At 38.2% G+C, this 19341-nt stretch overlaps 1 protein-coding gene across 2 annotated transcripts in view; it reads left to right on the forward strand.

The window, feature by feature from the left end:
* The first annotated feature begins 968 nt into the window (after nt 1–968).
* LOC143940688 (uncharacterized) overlaps nt 969–19341 on the forward strand; it is a 68551-nt gene continuing 50178 nt past the window's right edge. For both annotated transcript variants that reach the window (XM_077462321.1, XM_077462322.1), the window contains exons 1-4: nt 969–1098; nt 3347–3424; nt 4287–6683; nt 10522–10716. In XM_077462321.1, coding sequence (XP_077318447.1) covers nt 3370–3424; nt 4287–6683; nt 10522–10716 — 2647 coding nt within the window. In that variant the 5' untranslated portion in view covers nt 969–1098; nt 3347–3369. The remainder of the gene's footprint in view (nt 1099–3346; nt 3425–4286; nt 6684–10521; nt 10717–19341) is intronic.

The following is a 19341-nucleotide window of genomic DNA, read 5'->3' on the forward strand; positions in this document are numbered from 1 at the left end:
AAACACAAAACTGGTTCCAGGATGGAGCATCTCCCTAAGCATGCTGGGGTTTTTTGTAGAGGCCTTAATGAGCCCACTTACTTCAGCTGGGCTAATTAACTCTTCCCCTATAGGACTCCCAGCACTCCCCTCTAGTTGTACAAGTCCGCATAAAGCCTGAATGTAGGGTATACATATTTTCCATCCTGGATACAACCAGGTGATTTTACCTGCCTGCTGCCACAATATATATATATATATATATATATATATATATATATATATATATATATATATATATATTTATATTTATTTATTTTATTTATAAATAATTTTGTAAGCCGGGCACCCCTCACTGTGTTGTAATAATGGTATGGTACTGAATGGATTGGACTTCAAACAGTTTTTATTGCTGTCTGTAATTAGGGAAATTCAGTCTCTAATTGTCCTCATCGCCGTTGTCACTAGAAATTAAAATAAGGGTAACATTTTTCCAGGTGGGATGCATATTTTTGTCTAAGAACTAAAGAAAGGGAATTCCCTCAAAGATATCCACAGGACTGAAAGTGAAGCAACATTTCCATAATGAGACACAGATGTCAGATATCTATTTTATTCTATATAAAATTAAAACAAGAACATTTTAGCTTTAGATATGCCATGAATAATGTGGTCCTTTATGCATTGCACAACCAGTTTGCATAACTTCTTATGTGTTACAGAAAACCTGAAAATGTATAATGATCTGAAACCAAAAATATAATGTCTATCTTAATGAGCAATAGATACATATATTGTGATTATAACCATTATTATTATTATTTTTTTGTAACATTAATACAGCATACAAAATAATTACAATATTGCTACCAGTGCTTCTGCTATCATGTGTTTATCCAGGTACACTAAGGAAGCCTGATATCACTAGGCTGATTAAAGAAAGGAGACCATCTTTGTTCTACCTCGGATTAAAGGTGGTAATCAGATTCTGAGCTTAGGCGACAGGAATAGAACTGCATAGAAGCAATACAAAGCTGGACATTGGACATGTACTGGGTTTCTCTTTTGTCTTTTTGCAATTTTATCTGAAATTTCTTAAGAGAATAACTAATCATCTAGGTGAGTTTGTATACTTAAATAATTGTAATTATTAGGTATTATTGGTGTCATTAATTAATATTACCTATGCCGTGTCTTGTGGATAGTTGTACATTGTTTTCCATCAACGTGGTTCACATTGTTCAAATTGTTTATTTTTTAATTCATTGTTTCATGTAGTCAGTTTAGCTAATGACTTAACAACTGTATAGAGGTCTAAAAGTTATTTCACTGTTATCTCAAGATTACAATCTAGTACTTTCATATCTGTAACATATTTTGTTCATGTGTATCAAAATCAAATCAGCTGAATTATCAAGATAACTATTCATACTTTGTCAAAGCAGTACAATATGTGACTATTGCTCTTAAATTATGCAGATGTCTGGTAACAGCATATTGACCATAGGTTGGGTCAGATCAGACTGCTTTGGCATATGTGACCATGTACATTTTAAGCTGGTTCTTTTAAAAATTCTGAACTTTATGAGCAAAGGTAATTTAAGCTAAAATCACATCCTCTGTAATTTGTACTTCTTGTGATTAATAGGTTCTCCTTATATTTCTTCTTGTGTTTTTCCTTCTATTTTGTCCTTGTTTTTTTATCCCAAGTGTATATTTTCATTTGCATTCTGTAATTGTAATTTAACAAGATCCTAAAGGTGTTACCCTAAAATATTTTTACCACTTCAGCCTCGGAAGGTTTCACCCACTTCATGATCATGCCGTTTTTTGTGATACAACACTGCATTGCTTTAAATGACAATTGTGCGATTGTGCGACGCTGTACCCAAACAAAATTTATGTGCCCTTTTCCCACAAATAGCGCTTTCTTTTGGTGGTATTTGATCACCTCTGCGTTTTTTTTTTTTTTTAAAAAACAATATTTCTTAGAAATATTTTGAATCAGACTTCTGGTAAGAGTCTGATTCAAAGGGGGACCTGCTTATCCCCCATTTTTTTCACGTATGGAGGTGTTGGTGACTGCTTTTCATCTCAGTGTGGGAATCAAACACAGTGTGGGAATCATATATGTATTTTTCTATACATATATTGTGGAGCTGATTTAGAATACATTTGCAGTTCATCTTTGACTTTTTATATGTATGCACTATTGAATGACAGCACGCTTGGATTAATTGGACTGTGTTGCACTATTGTATGATGGCACACCTGGAATAATCGGACTGTGTTTTGCTATGTAGCGCTGCTTTTATGTTTGTTTTATTGAATTTCTAAAACTTGCCCTCGGTAGGTGTGTGTGGAAGCTGCTTCAGACCTAATTGGTCATAAGATTAACCCATTAAGGGAATTTTTAATTTTTTCACCTATCCCACAAGGTCTCCATTGTTTGTTCTACAACATGATATAAATGACACATATCTCAATTTCTGTATATCTACAATCTATTTTTCAAATATTTCAGTGATTTATCTTTGCTTTCTATATATTACATTATATATATATATATATATATATATATATATATATATATATATATATATATATATATATATATGGGTTAATTAACTGAAGGCAAATAGACTCCTACCTTTGTATGGAAAGTTGCATTTTGGCAGTGAATTTTCCTAAGAACTTAGTAAGTAGGGTGAAGCTCTGCTGACTTCCATCATTTAATTATATGCAATATGCTTATGTGCAAATGCTGCTTTTTTATTTTCCTCCTTACGTGATTGGGTATTCTTTGCCAAATTAAATGTCACCAAATTCACTTGAAAATCGCATGTTTCCTTGCAATTGAACAGCCTATATGTCTTTAGTAAATCAACCCCATTGTGTTTATTACATCTGCTGCCTCTCATGATAAAAGGGAAATATAAAGTGGTGGGTAGTGGGCAATGAGCACAACATTACATCATGATTTAAATTATAATTAGATATGCAGTATATTGAACCTTGCTTTTCAACCCATTTGAACATAAATAAAGAAACATGGAAAGGCATGGTTTCTCTCAAGAGGACAGGCAAACAAAAAATGCGAAAACAGAATGCCCTTCCTTCATTTTCATGGCATAATTATTTTATTTTGTAAAATGTTGAGATCTGTGAGTATACAGACAACTGTAATTGGAGGGGGGAAGAGTGCACTGAAGATGAAAATTCTGAAAATCCTTGAACTCCGGCCTGTATACATTAGACCATTTGAGACCATAGAATGTTCAGAAATTCCATGTTTCTCTCCTTTGTAGTTTCTTCTCTTCTTTTTCTTTTCTTACATGTTATCATAAAGCCATTACTTGTCATGCAGGTGGAAGTTTTCACAAAGACAGGATGAGTCGAAAAAGAAGAAAAAACAAGAACAGAAAAGGTTCAGACAGTGATGACTGTAAGTAACAGCAATATACATAATTACATTGAAGTATGTGCTGTAGTGTATATCCTGATAGAGTAAAAGAATATCAAATTCCAAAACTAAGTTACTCCTTTGTAATTACAAATCCCTACTCTACATTTGCTTTTTCTGATATAACACCTGTTTTATTGACGGGTGTAAAGTCTGAGTAACAAACCAGGTGCCAGTGCTGCCGCTCGTCCGCGGGGGCTCATCCAGCACACAAGCAAAGAGGAGCCATATTTAATCCCATTGGAGTGAAAAGCATTAGAGGGGTTTGGCCACAGGCTGGGATTATCATCTAGCCAGCCAGGTGGAATAAATCACAAATTGAGTGACATAATCAGTGTACAGCCCCTCCATGTTTGTTTTCAAACCAGGTAAAATGAAAAAATGAACAGCTCTATGAAAAAAATGTTTTGTGTGACGTTCCGCAAATATCTGTAAAATACATACTTCAGTAATATCATGGTGCTGTTAATTTTTTCACTTTAATTAGTTATACTAGGTGGCAGTGTATACACATGCTTAGTTGACGCAACTGTGATACACATGTTTGCAATATTTATTTATTATATATATATATATATATATATATATATATATATATATATATATATATATCACTTTTTGCCCATTCTACTTGTCTTTCTGTGTATCTGTCTGTCTATAGTAGCTGTAAGAACATGTACCTCTTGTCTCTTTACTGATGCAATACACACATGCAAGAAGATTTGGAAATCTTAATTGCATTATGATTGCATTTTATAAATATATTTAATGTTACTTACTATTGTAGTACATAGACACATGTGAATAGATATAAACCTAATCTGTATTTAACTTTGCTTCATAGATGAACAGTTTTCATTTGTTTGTCATTGTCAAAGAAAATCATCTGATCAGAAAACAGATATGGTTCCTAAAGATGGCAAACTGGACCAATTAAATGATTATTCGATTTCATGTACCTCGCCTAATAAAACATATCCACAGATCTACGAAGAGAACAATCAGGATGTTCATCACAACTCGGAATATTCTAAAACAGCATCAAGTCCTTCAGAAAAACCTGTAGATAAATCAGAGAACTTTGTTAAAGTGATATTGGAAGATAACTCTACAGTATTACAAAGTGAGAAAAATGAATTCCACTGTGATCCTGAGGAACAAGCAGACACCGATGATGGAGAATTTACAGCACAAGTGACTTCAAATGGTGTTCACTTGAATGTGGAAATAAACAAAATACTAGCGCCAAATAGCAGGACTCACGTGATTATAACCAATGGAAAATGTCTTAAGAAAAGCCGAAGTTATCACGATAGGCAACACCAACAGAGCCAACACCATGCTGATCACATATGGGATTTTGTAGCTGATTATGAAAAAGATGCCAATATTTCATCACCAACAGAACAGACATGTGATAAGCCTTTAATAAAATTAGAAATAATTGGGGAAGGTATTGAAGTCAGTTATAAAGCTGTCCGCCAGAGTCTAATGGTTCACATAGAATCTGATAAAGTAAAAAAGAAAACTGAAGATGTATTTGGAAGTGGTTTTACCCAAACCACAGATTACAGGTCAACCATAGGATCATGTAGTTCATACCCTGTTTCAGATTTTAGTGTCAATGAAAGAAAAAGATTTTGCACAAATAGATGCCCTGAATGGTGTGTTCATGTTCCACCTCCTGCAGAGTTTGCTGATGAAGAGGAAGTATTCCCAAATAAAAATGCTGAAGATGAGGCCTTACTTCTCAAAGATTTCATAAAAGAACCATATTCTCCAGTATCGTCATCTTGTTCTGAGTTGGAAACTGAGCCAAGGCAGTTAAAGGACAAGGTTTATGGAGGAGAAAGTATAGCTAAGCTAGTTGAAAATCATCCTTTTCAATACATGGGGAACTGGAAGAAATACTCTAAGGAACCAGTTTGGCCAAATAAAACTAATTTCAGTCACGTTCCATTTGTCTCCAACAAAGAGCTAAAGTTGAATCCATCCAACTACTGCCAATGGAGAATGAGCAATTCTCATCTTGAAACCAAAGTAATGAGACGGAGAACACTTCCAGAAATGTACTATGATCCATTTTTAAATTTCAGTCGCCTAAGATACCCCTTTTATGCCACAGAAAAACATTCAGCTTTGAGAATGCCACAATCGGTAGCACATGAAAGTCTACAACATATTAGTAAAGAAGAGCTTGTGCAGTCTGCAATGCCTTTACCATTTCAAGACTGTGTTAATGGTCATGAAGATCAGATCCCCTTTGAAAATAAGACCATCTCCTATTTTGTGCAAGGAGATGTTAACAGTAGCCAAACGGGTATTCCAGATAAAACTGAGAACTCAGATAGATGTTCCTTGTATTCTTTTCAGCATGTAGAAGTTGACAACAAACCGGTGGATGAGGGAGACCTAGAGGATCTAATAAAAAATGCTGATGAACATGAACACATAGAGCTTACTGAAAGTGGATTTGATGAAGACATGTTAGATAGTGACAATCTTATGGAGGTTCATGACCTGTCTGATTTGCAAACAAAAAATGTTTTAATTCAAGTTACTCCGCCATCCCGAAGTACCTCAAGGGACTACATTCTAGGGAAAAACAGTAGTAGTATACCTGCTGAATGTCTTCCCCTATTAGATCAGCAAGGAAAAAAATTAAACCAGAGTCCAGATGCGGAAAGTACAACCAAAAAAAGAAGAGGATCTGTTATAACAGTTGTGACTGGAGACTTAGACCAAAGGGTGCTAATTCAAGGTGACAATGATGTAACAACCTCTAGGCTTCAAAAAGAACCTCTAAAAGACTTTAAGTATTCCATGGTTCATAGAGACTCAGTACTGACACCTGTATCAGATGTTGAAGAACCAGATGGAGAAAATAAAATTTATAGTTCCTTCGAGGACCAGACACCATTGACATGTAAAGATATTTCTTCAGAGACTTCTGAGACATTTGACGCTTTCTTATTGATGGAAAACCAAAGCAATGCACCAGAGGATACATGTGTAAAGGAAATTGATGGGAACCTGTGTCCTGATCCTGAGGAAAGCAACAACACATCGCCAAGATACAGTTCTGACAGTGCTATACCAGGGACTTCATTTGAGTCAATAACATGTCACATTCCTTGCTTGCCAAAATCAGATTCTGAAGACAATAATGCCAAAACTGAAGAAAAAGCTGATGAACCTTTAGAAAAAACAGAAATGTCTACTCTGAAAATGATCAAAAGAGGTAATTTTCATAAGCATTGTCTTTCTTTACTTTTGTAACCAACAAAAAATTGATTATCTAGAGATGTCCGGGATGAGAACTGAGAGAACATGACATGAGAGAACTGTTGGCTTGTTGTACCAATTATAGTGGCAAAAGGGGGATACATTGTATGTATAGGGGAACTCTGTTATGGCCGCAGCACATCCTGGTGACCCAGTGTTTGGAAAGGAGCTAAAATAGGTTTTCTCATTGGAGCATTACTGATTACATGAGCTAAGCCTAGTAGCAGGAGTGTCTTGTCAATATATAAATCTAACCAGATTAGCATTGGTGCAGTCGTCACCATCTTCTACAGTTTTAGTAGTTAAATATCCCCCAAGTGAAAATGCCACACACAAAATGTTGCATCAGTTCCCTTTTTCCTGCAAAAAATCAAACACAAGAAATTAACTCATGTAGGGACTACATACTACCAAACAACCCAAGTTAAAGGTGGATGAGCTATTATGGAAGCAGCGTCTAAGTCTCTAACAGAAACTGTTCTCTGAGGCACAGGCGCACTGTAGCTAGAAAACACAGCAGCTGCTACTAGGCTTACAGTTGAACGGATCTGTCATAGGTCTTAACATAAAGGTCTGCTTTGCTTTAGTGCATTAGGTTGCCTGTTAATGGCACAATGTTATTGCACATATGGTAACATACGGTATGGAATAGTACACATTACAGTACCACAAACCTGCTTCCTGCATATACATTGCATATACACTGTGCTAGCCCCCCAAGCCTCTCTTTTGTTTTCAAGGCCAATGTTTCTCAGGGCCCATACACACCTTTGTGGTGGGGTCTATTGCAGTGAAGTACGTGTTGCTATGACATTCATTTTAAATGTCACTCCAATGCCCTGAGGCAACGTAGCTGCCCTATTGCAATTCACATTATGTGTGAAAAAAAAACAACACACTCCAAAGGTGTAGAAGGTCTAGACCGTCTTTCCAACTACATAACTATACACTCTACAAAAGTGTATTGATCATTTACAGAATGATTATTTGGTGGTCAGGAATTCTGATTACCATTCTCATGTTTATGGGCATCCCTTCAGAATAACCTTGAATAAGGTTGTAACCTTGAATAAAGTTGTAACCTTGAATAAGAATGTAATTGAATTGCATTCTCACTGTTCCATAAGCACTATTAAAAACACAAAAAAATGGCATTCCTGGAGTGCATTACTCTCTGCTTAGCCATTTATAGATTCACTCTTGACTCATAGAATGGGATAAAAACGTAGCGTTTTTCTGAATAAAAACACTCTCCCTGTGATATTTCCTATCTGACATCAACCTTACACTCCACTTCTTCCTGACTGCTTATTAGATATATAAGCTGCATAGACAAGGTGTATTATGATATACTGTTTATTATATCACATATAGAGATGTAAAATTTCCACAAATGTTGAAGTCATGAGAAAAAAACATGTTCCCCCTGTTTTTTTCTGGAAAAAAAATGTGAAAAAAAAGGATGCAAATGATCATTAATCTACCATATAAACAAATATAGTGATATAGTAAGTAGTGGCGCGTTAACAAAGAATACACAAAAAATGTATATAAGTAAATGAACACTAAACCATAAATGACAAATCACCCAGAGACAAGTGATAATCTGTGAAATATGATTAACAATAAACAAAGCCCACAGATTGAATCAGTCCTTCAAGTATGATATTTGGACATCAATAAGGGTTCACAGAGGATAATAGGCATGTTTAAATTAAGTCCATCCACCACTCCACGTACAATTGGTGACTCTGCTCCCCTCTAGGTGTCCACTCACCAGATGAAGTTGCCTTGCACTCTCATGTTCAGCAAATAACTATCAACCCACACAAGGTTAAAAAAATTCATCAATCTCCAATCCATAATGTTGATCCCATGGAAAATCCACATATAAAAAATAAAGTGCTCCAATAGTGCAGTAACGTTTGATCAAAATTTATTAAAGTTAAAAAACTTCAAGACTCAAATTAAGTCAGATAAATTCCACATGTAATGAATCCACTGCAGCAGTATAAGACCGGATATCATGGTCACAGCGGACCCAACATGTTTATAGCGGTATCTCACCCACACAGAAATCGTCACAGTCGGAGCATCACATTTTTTATATGTGAAGTTTCCATGGGATCAACATTATAGATTGGAGATTGATGAATTTTTTAACCTTGTGTGGGTTGATAGTTATTTGCTGAACATGAGAGTGCAAGGCAACTTCATCTGGTGAGTGGACACCTAGAGGGAAGTAGAGTCACCAATTGCATGCAGTGTGGTAAACCTGCCTATTATCCTCTGTGAACCCTTATTGATGTCCAAATATCATACTTGAAGGACTGATTCAATCTGTGAACTTGTTTATTGGTTTATCCTATTTCACTGATTATCACTTGTCACTGGGTGATTTTTCATGTATGGTTTAGTGTTCATTTACTTATATACAATTTTTGTGTATCTTTTGTTAACACACAGTGCCATTATTTACTATATCACTATATTCGTTTATACTGTAGATTTTTAGTTATTGACAATGCTGGTTAAGAAGCATATATTGCTCTTGCAAGTGTTTCATCAATTTTCAGGTGTCAATTTATCTATAAATAAAAGGATTGTGTATTTTTGGGAGGCAGTGGCTTGTCACACTTCCTTACTTGGAGATGCTGCTGGTGAAGAAACACTAAGTGATGATCCAGAAGCAGCAGAAAGAGTGCTCTGGATCATTTAATTCCATAAAGTATTTTTTGTATGTCTCCAGGGCACCTGTTTTGTCATCCTTGTAGCATTTGGAAAAGAAAATTGCTTCTCACTATATCTGCAAATTGCAGCTTTGCTCTCAGTAGATATTTCTCTGTGGAAATGTTTCCAACTTCTAGATGTTGGTCTCACCATTTTACTCAGACGAGGAAAATGAAAAAACTATTTACTAAGCAGACTATAGGTAAAAATTATGCTGTGATGGTGGGGAATCATTTAAAGGTTTAAAAAGATGAACTAATTTGACAGACACATTTACTGAGAGGTCAGAAACTATCTATCTACTGTATCCCAACAATCTCCCAACTGTAAGAGGTACAAGATGGAGCCCACAAGCAAACTAAACTGGAGCCTTTCCCCTGCCGTGCCCCCTAGTGGCAGAAATACATATTTGCATGTTTGAGAACTGCATTGAGAAGTGAAGGGTTTCTTGAATTGTACTCTAGAGTTTGCTTGTCCTCAGCTGAGAGAACTTGCAAGTTTGAATACCATGTCATAGATATATTATTTATCATTGTAAATTAACATATCCCACACTTTTTTTTTTTTACTTCCAGAAAAAAGCAAAAATAAATAAAATGGCTTTAAAAAAAAAAAAAAATTAAAAGAACCAATTTTTTTCCCAATTTTTCAAATTTTTTCAAGGCTTTCCCATCTTTAATCACATATCATTTTCACATGTATAACATGATATAAAAATACATCACTCATCAAACATTGGCCATATGGAGGACTGGGCTAAGAAATGTTTATTCAAGCTTGATATAATTGACAGCTTTATCTTGTCTATATATCTTCAGAACAGATAAAATTGTTTACCAAAAAGTTATAGCCCCAATATTCCAGAATTCTCAGACATCCACTTTTCCTTTAAGACTCAGCTTAGTCTGATATTACTAGACGTTGCCGGGATAAGATGTAATTAACCTACTTTGAGTTATTTCTCAGATATGTACATCTTCACATTTAAACTATTTCACTCTGCATGTGAGAAGCCAGAGGAAGTGAGAAATCAAGTTAATAGTATTTTGTTTTTTTCTAATCAGATTCAAAATCAGACACATTCAGCAAACACCTGAAGCTACCTAAGGATTCAGTGCTAAAGGAATCGCGAAGCTGTGAAAGTCCTCAAGAAGAAGCTTCAGACCGCTGGGCTAAGAAAAGGAAGCAGTTTAAAGAGACCAAGAACTACAATTCAGCTGGAGGCAGCTCAATAACCAGCAACATCACTGAGGAGTCTGGTTAGTCAACATCTAATATATACAGTATCTCATAAAAGTGAGTACACACCTCACATTTTTGTAAATATTTTATTATAACTTTTCATGTGACAACACTGAAGAAATGACACTTTGCCACAGTAAAGTAGTGAGTGTGCAGCTTGTATAACAGTGTAAATTTGCTGTCCCCTCAAAATAACTCAACACACAGCCATTAATGTCTAAACCACTGGCAACAAAAGTTAGTACACCCCTAAGTGAAAACTTCCAGATTGGGCCCAAAGTGTCAATAGTTTGTGTGGCCACTATTATTTTTCAGCACTGCCTTAACACTCTTGGGGATCAAGCTCACCAGAGCTTCACAGGTTGCCACTGGAGTCCTCTTTCACTCCTCCATGACAACATCATGGAGCTGGTGGACGTTAGAGACCTTTGCGCTCTACAACCTTCGAGGATGCCCCACAGATGCTCAATAGGGTTTAGGTCTGGAGACATGCTTGGCCAGTCCATCATCTTTACGCTCAGCTTCTTTATCAAGGCAGTGGTTGTCTTGTTGGTGTGTTTGGGGTCGTTATCATGCTGGAATACTGTCATGCGGCCCAGTCTCCGAAGGGAGGGGATCATGCTCGGCTTCAGTATATCACAGTACATGTTGGCATTCATGGTTACCTCAATGAACTGTAGCTCCCAAGTGCCGGCAGCACTCTTGCAGCCCCAGACCATGACAGTCCTACCACCATGCTTGACTGTAGGTAAGACACACTTGTCTGTACTCCTCACCTGGTTGCCACCACACAAGCTTGACACCATCTGAACCAAATAAGTTTATCTTGGTCTCATCAGACCACAGGACATGGTTCCAGAAATTCATGTCCTTAGTCAGCTTGTCTTCAGCAAACTGTTTGCAGGCTTTTTTGTGCATCATCTTTAGAAGAGGCTTCCTTCTGGGATAACAGCCATGCAGACCAATTTGATGCAGTGTGCGGCATATGGTCTGAGCACTGACAGGCTGACCACCCCACCTCTTCAACCTCTGCAGCAATGCTGGCAGCACTGGTACATATATTTCCCAAAGCCAACCTCTGGATATGAGGCTGAGAATGTGCATTCAACTTCTTTGATCGACAATGGCGAGGCCTGTTCTGAATGGAACTTGTCCTGTTAAACTGCTGTATGGTCTTGGCCACTGTGCTGCATCTCAGTTTCAGGGTCTTGGCAATTTTCTTATAGATTATGCCATTTTTATGTAGAGCGACAATTTTTTTTTTTCAGATTATCAGGGAGTTCTTTGCTAGGAGGTGCCATGTTGAACTTCCAGTGACCAGTATGAGATAGTGAGAGCGATAACACCAAATTTAACATACCTGCATCCCATTCACACCTAAGACCTTGTAACACTAACAAGTCACATGTTACCGGGGAGGGAAAATAGCTAATTGGGCCCAATTTTACTTAAGGGTGTCCTCACTTTTGTTGCCAGTGGTTTAGACCTCATTAGTAAGACCTCATCTGGAATATGCAGTTCAGTTTTGGGCACCAGTTCTCAAAAAGGATATTGGGGAACTGGAGAAAGTGCAGAGAAGGGCAACCAAACTGATAAGAGGCACGGAGGAGCTCTGCTATGAGGAAATATTAGAGGAACTGAATTTATTCACTCTTGATAAGAGGAAATTAAGGGGGATATGATCAACATGTACAAATATAAAAAGGGTCCATATAGTGAACTCGGTGTTGAGTTATTCACTTTACAGTCAACAAAGAGGCCAGGGGGGCACTCTTTACGTCTAGAGGAAAAGAGATTTCATCTTTAAATATGGAAAGGTTTCTTCAGAGTAAGAGCTGTGAAAATGTGGAATAGTAGACTCCCTGCAGAGGTGGTTCTGGCCAGCTCAGTGGATTGCTTTAAGAAAGGCTACTAACATTTATAGGTAAAGTTGATCTGGGGAAAATCCGATTGCCTCTCGGGGGATCAGGAAGGAATTTTTCCCCTGCTTTAGCAAATTGGATCATGCTCTGCTGGGGTTTTTTGCCTTCCTCTGGATCAACCGTGGGTATAGAATTGGGTATATGGGATTTTATGATATTATTTTTTGTGGTTGGAACTGGATGGACTTGTGTCTTTTTTCAACCTGACTAACGATGTAACTATGTAATTATGTAATGGCTGTGTGTTGTGTTATTTTGAGGGGACAGCAAATTTACACGTTATACAAGATGTGCACTCACTACTTTACATTGTAGCAAAGTGTAATTTCTTCAGTGTTGTCACATGAAAAGATATAATAAAATATTTACAAAAATGTGAGATACTGTAGCGTAAGAGTGCCATAAAGTGCACGTGTTAACTAGTAGGAAATACAAAAAAAGCAACATTATAGTTTTTTACAACCTAACTCTAGAGCTTCCCTGGTAATAAATATATATGTGAAGGGGAGGGGATTCAAATAACAAAAGGATGTAATTAGCATGGAAGGCAAGGCTTAGCACCCAACTTCCAACATACTCAACCTGAATGCCCTGCTTCACTAATGCAAATGTGTGGTGTTTTGCACAATAATGTACATTTCGTTAAAAAAGAACTTCACTCCTGCGATGTTCTGGTCCCTCTGCTTCATTTCCATGCTGTCATCTTCAAATGTCCTGCGCATACGCAGATATGCTGCATGTCCCAAAGACCTGGCAGAGACTTACAGCACAAGCATGTAGGAATCCTGGGTGCTGGTTTCTGCTTTATGGCACCTTGTAGATATCTGTGCTATGCTTGCACATGTGCAGAACTCCCTGTGACACGTTCATATTCATGCTATAAATCTCTGCCAGTTGCCTGGCAGGGAGCAGAGTCATGTCTACACATGTATGGAATGGTGTGGTAGGCATGTGCCCAATTAGCCCATCAGTAAAACCGTCATTTTGGTTGTGTGACATGGACATACTAAGAGGGGCCGGAGGGATCCCTACGTTATTCTCACCTAGACGAGAAAGCAGGAAGTGTCGGACTGCAGTACAAAAAAAGATAAAAGCCCTTTCAAATAAAGGGGAAACAAGCACAAAAAAAGTTATTTTAATAGGTGAAGGTCTGCTTTAAGGAAATCCAAATATTTTAAATGGTCTGCCAACTCATTTCATGCATATTTTAACAACTTGCACAATTTTTTACAGCTTAGGACACCGCAACACTCTGATTGTTCACATCCTTGTGTTAAACTTATTTTTGTGTCACTATGTTTTGTAGTAATGCATATTTTAATGTGCATTACGACAACACACTAGTCTAATGGACCCTTAATAATTTAAAAAGAACTCAAAGCAACAACTAAATACACAGTTGAAGTACATACATTTGCTCTTTTTTAGCTTATTTGGTCAGTCTTGTGATTAGGACTCCAATGAAAAAAGCATCTAAGAGGTGCTGGGACTTTGACATAAGATCATACAAGGTAATGAAAAGAAATAAACATTTGCCCAGGTTTGGCCGCCCACAATAGACAACTCACGTGGGTACCCAGTAAGCTACCAGAAAAAAACACGTACATGGATGGAGCACCAAACCAAATGATAAAAGAGCCCAAATAAATGTATCAGTTTACACTAAAAACAGCCAATGCATTTAGGGTCCAGAAGAAACTCCTCCATTATCAGGGCTCCAGTTCAAATAGGAAACTTGAATGGACTCAAAATAGGCCTTTACCCTATGAATCTACAGTATGTAGGGAAGCTGTACTCTTAGGAGCTTTATTAGCCAGCAGCTTCTACATGGGAAGTCAAGATGACTTGATTTCTGAACCCCCCCCCCCCCAAAACACATTGCCTGTCTTTCATGTAAACCAATAAGTTATGATGGACTCTTATCATTTGGTCTGGCACTTCCATTGTGGTCAAGAATGATTGTTGTTAAGTTATACAAGTAGATCCTGGACCTCCTGTAGACAAAAGCATTAATTAATATAATTAGTTTAAACCAGAGCCCACCAGAGCCTATCACTGGACAATAAGGAGGCAGTAATATACTGCTCACAGTGTTAGTTCACACCAGATGCAGTTCCGTGCGTTTTTTTTCTGCACTAAAAATGTATCCAGTGTTTTCCATGTTATCCAATGGCTCCAATTCACACCAGAACAATCAGTTTCCGGTCAGGTTCCAGGGCAGAAAAAATTAGAGTGTGCTGCATTTTTTCTGCACAGAACTGTACTGGGACCTAGCAAATTGTATCAAAAACACACTGGAGCTGCATGTGGTGTGAACTGTAAGCAAAAACTGATCCGGAACGTATACGGAGTGCATTTTTGTGGTGTAAACTGGACCTTAAAATGCATGCGCAGTGTTTTCCATGTATTCCAGCCAGTGGCTCTAGTTCACACCAGAGCAGTCAGTTCCAATACATTTTCAGTCAGTTTCTGAAACTGATTGGAACTGATTGCATTGGTGTGAACTAGAGCCATAGAAATACATGGTGTGAACTGGCCCTTAAAGCAGAAGTAAACCTATTGATTTAATAGTTTAAAAAAACAGTTAAATTCCGGCATGCCTGAAATGCTAACTGTCACATTAGTTGTGCTCTCAACCAAACTGTCAAACCATCCAATGGCTGGGGTCATAACTGATCACATGTGCAGCATCATGGCAGTTAAAGATTAAGCATAGGCCAAGATGGCAGCTTCCTTGGCTGAAAATAATAGGAGGGTTTACTTCCACTTTAAGCTTTTTCTTATGTTTGACTGACAGCATTGTGGAATGCAAAAGAGTCTTACATACATCTTCTGCCAGTCTCCCAAAGTGTTTCTGTGCAGATGATTATTACTAGGGATGAGCCGAACACCCCCCTGTTCGGTTCGCACCAGAACCTGCGAACAGACCTAAACTTCGTGTGAACTTTAGAACCCTATTAAAGTCTATGGGACTCGAACGTTCACAATCTAAAGTGCTCATTTTAAAGGGTAATATGCAAGTTACTGTCCTAAAAAGTGTTTGGGGACCCGGGTCCTGCCCCAGGGGACATGTATCAATGCAAAAAAAAGTTTTAAAAACTGCCGTTTTTTCAGGAGCAGTGATTTTAATAATGATTAAAGTGAAACAATAAAAGTGTAATATTCCTTTAAATTTCGTAGCTGGGGGGTATCTATAGTATGCCTGTGAAGGGGCGCATGTTTCTGGTGCTTAGAACTGTCCCTGCACAAAGGAATTTTTCAAAAGTGTGTTTGTCTTATTTAACCATTTTGACACTTTCTTTGTGAAATGGTAGGGGTACTTTTGTACCCCCTTACCATTTCAAACAGGGGGGGCGGGATCTGGGGGTCCCCTTGTTAAAGGGGGCTTCCAGATTCTGATAAGCCCCCCGCCCACAGACCCTCACAACCACCGGCCAGGGTTGTGAGGATGAGGCCCTTGTCCTCATCAACATGGGGACAAGGTGCTTTGAGGGGTCACAGACCCCCAAAGCATCCTCCCAATGTTGAGGGTATGTGGCCTGGTACGGTTCAGGAGGGAGGGGGCCGCTCTCTCGTCCCCCCTCTTTTCCTGCGGCCTGCCAGGTTGGGTGCTCGGATAAAGGGTCTGGTATGGATTTTTAGGGGGACCCCCACGTCAATTTTTTTTTTTAATTTGATGCGGGGTTCCCCTTAATATCCATATCAGACCTGAAGGGTCTGGTATGGATATTTAGGGGGACCCCCACGTCAATTTTTTTTAAAATTTGACACGGGGTTCCCCTTAATATCCATGTCAGACCTGAAGGGCCTGGTAATTGAATTTAGGGGAACCCCCACGCTTTTTTTTTTTTTTTTTTTTAATCAATGAATGAATGAATTGTCGGCTAATACAGAGAACACTCATTGAGTGTTCTCTGTATTACGGGGAGCCGACAATTTAGCCGCAAGTGATTTTAAAAGACTTTTTTTCCTGCACAAATGACACTTTGTGCAGGGACAGTTCTAAGCACCAGAAACATGCGCCCCTTCACAGGCATACTATAGATACCCCCCAGCTACGAAATTCAAAGGAATATTACACTTTTATTGTTTCACTTTAATCATTATTAAAATCACTGGTCCTGAAAAAACGGCCGTTTTTAAAACTTTTTTTTGCATTGATCCATGTCCCCTGGGGCAGGACCCGGGTCCCCAAACACTTTTTAGGACAGTAACCTGCATATTACCCTTTAAAATGAGCACTTTACATTTCTCCCATAGACTTGTATAGGGTGTTCCGGCTTTTCGAATTTGCTGCGAACAGCCCAAATTGTTCACTGTTCGCTGAACAGGCGAACAGGCAATGTTCGAGTAGAACATGAGTTCGACTCGAACTCGAAGCTCATCCCTAATTATTACTGACTGGTACCGGGTCAGAGTCAGGGCCTTATACTAGACTATACATGCATTCCATTCTTTTCTTTTATAAATGAATACATCATTGCATTACATCTATATATCTACCCAGATTTCAGGTTTAACAAAAGCCACCTTTTCATCAAATTATTATCTTTAAAAACAGCAGGTGCCTATACTCTAAAAGCAACTGCTCCACTGAGACCTTGCTATTATAATGTAGAAAAAACATTGCATTATGTAAAAAGCAGCTAAATAACCATGTCATGATAGTGTCACTTTCATTTTTACACAGTTTTAAGAATTTATTTGATACAATGCTATCATTGTACACTAGGGATGAGCTCAGTGTTCGACTCGAACGCATGTTCGAGTTGAACATGGGCCGTTCGTCTAATTCAGAACTTTGTGGACCGTTCGCACCAAATTCGCATGGCACGAATGGCCCACAATGCACTACACCATCGCAGTGCATTGCTGGCTCATGATTGGCCAAGCATACACTGTGACCCCGCATGCTTGGCCAATCACAGCGCCAGCAGCGAGGAGAGCCATAATTGGCCACAGGCAGGATGCCTGTGGCCAATTATAGCTCAGGGGGTTTAGTACACGCCCCACACTATATAAGGCTGCCAGCGCGTGCAGGGAAAGAGATAGATAGGCAGGGACAGTGTGTTCTTTTCTCAGGCATCTTAAAGTTAAAGTGGTGTTGTGTGCATCCAGCACAGTATACACCTGTATCTACCCTTTATTGCTGTTTTTCTCTAATTAAGGCATCTGCCGGAGTTCCTGGGTGTTGTGTGCCTCCAGGACAGTATACACCTGTATCTACCCTTTATTGCTGGTGTTCTCTAATACAGGCATCTGCAGGAGTTAGTGGGTGTTGTGTGCCTCCAGCACAGCACAGTATACACCTCTATCTACCCTTTATTGCTGGTGTTCTCTAATACAGGCATCTACAGGAGTTAAAGTGGGTGTTGTGTGCCTCCAGCACAGTATACACCTGAAGATACCCCTTATTGCTTGTGTTGTCTGTTGCATATCTTGCATACTAGCCTTTAAAATTAGCACTTTTGATTTTGAACGTTTGAGTCCCATAGACTAATAGGGTTCTAAAGTTCGTATGAATTTTAGGTCCGTTTGAAGGTTCTGGTGCGAACCGAACCGGGGGGTGATAGGCTCATCCCTATTGTACACATGCATTGCCTGTTTGTTTGCCTTTAATAGTTTTCTCCGTACCTCAGTCCATAGTTGGCGATGTCCTATAGTTTTAAATTTTTATTCACATGCAATTTTACAGCGATTTTGCTGCGATTTCTGTTTTGTATTTTTTTTATGCTTTTATTTTGGCCTATTTGTTTTGGGCAGATTAAAAAACGCAAATTGCGGCAAAATTACAACAAAAACACACTGCATGCTTTTCCGCAAGTTCTATTGAACCAAAAAAGCAAAAAAAAAAAGCAAGGTTTGCTTTGATCTGATGTTCCTCTGTCATGATCTGGACAAGTTTGGATTAAGGCTTTGTACAATCTGTAAAATGTAATTTGGATTGAGTCACTGTCTGCCAAGCTACTGAGACCGTAGTTTGATCTCACTACAAATGGATCAGTTAGAGAAATCACACTTTGAATGCTTTGATTGTCGAAGCAAAACAGTCAAAAAATAATTTAGCACCAGCCAAAAAATCTTCTGTAACTCAGATATATAGGGTGAGATGTGATTTGGACCCTGTACAGTATATACAACAGCTTAGAACAGTGCAGCCATTGTAATATTAACCTGTACATGCCAGAAAGCTAATAACAGCACATCTTACAGCCTACAATGCCAATACTACAGTGAGACTGTTATACAAGTCAATTTATGTATTATTAAGTATACAGTAGAAACGGCCTGCATTGCCACATGCCATTCTGATTTCTGCTTATAATACCTTTTTAACCACCTCAATACCAGGCACTTAAACACCTTCCTGCCAAGACCAATTTTGATCTTTCAGCGCTGTCGTACTTTGAATGACAATTGCACAGTCATGCTACACTGTACCCAAATGAAATTTTTATCATTTTTTCCCACAAATAGAGCTTTCTTTTGGTGGTATTTGATCACCTCTATGGTTTTTATTTTTTGTTAAATAAAAAAAGACCGAAAATTTTGAAAAAAAAAATGTTTTTTTTTGTTTCAGTTTCAAAACTTTGTAAATAAGTAAGTTTTCTCCTTCACTGATGGGCACTGATGGGGCTGCACTGATGGGCACTGATAAGGCGGCACTGATGAGGTGGCACCAATGAAGTGGCACTGATGAGGTAGCATTGATGGGCACTG

The sequence above is a fragment of the Lithobates pipiens genome, unplaced genomic scaffold (genome assembly GCF_037356315.1).
Source record: "Lithobates pipiens isolate NorthernLeopardFrog02 unplaced genomic scaffold, aLitPip1_a1.2 Scaffold_3, whole genome shotgun sequence".
NCBI classification, from domain to species: domain Eukaryota; kingdom Metazoa; phylum Chordata; class Amphibia; order Anura; family Ranidae; genus Lithobates; species Lithobates pipiens.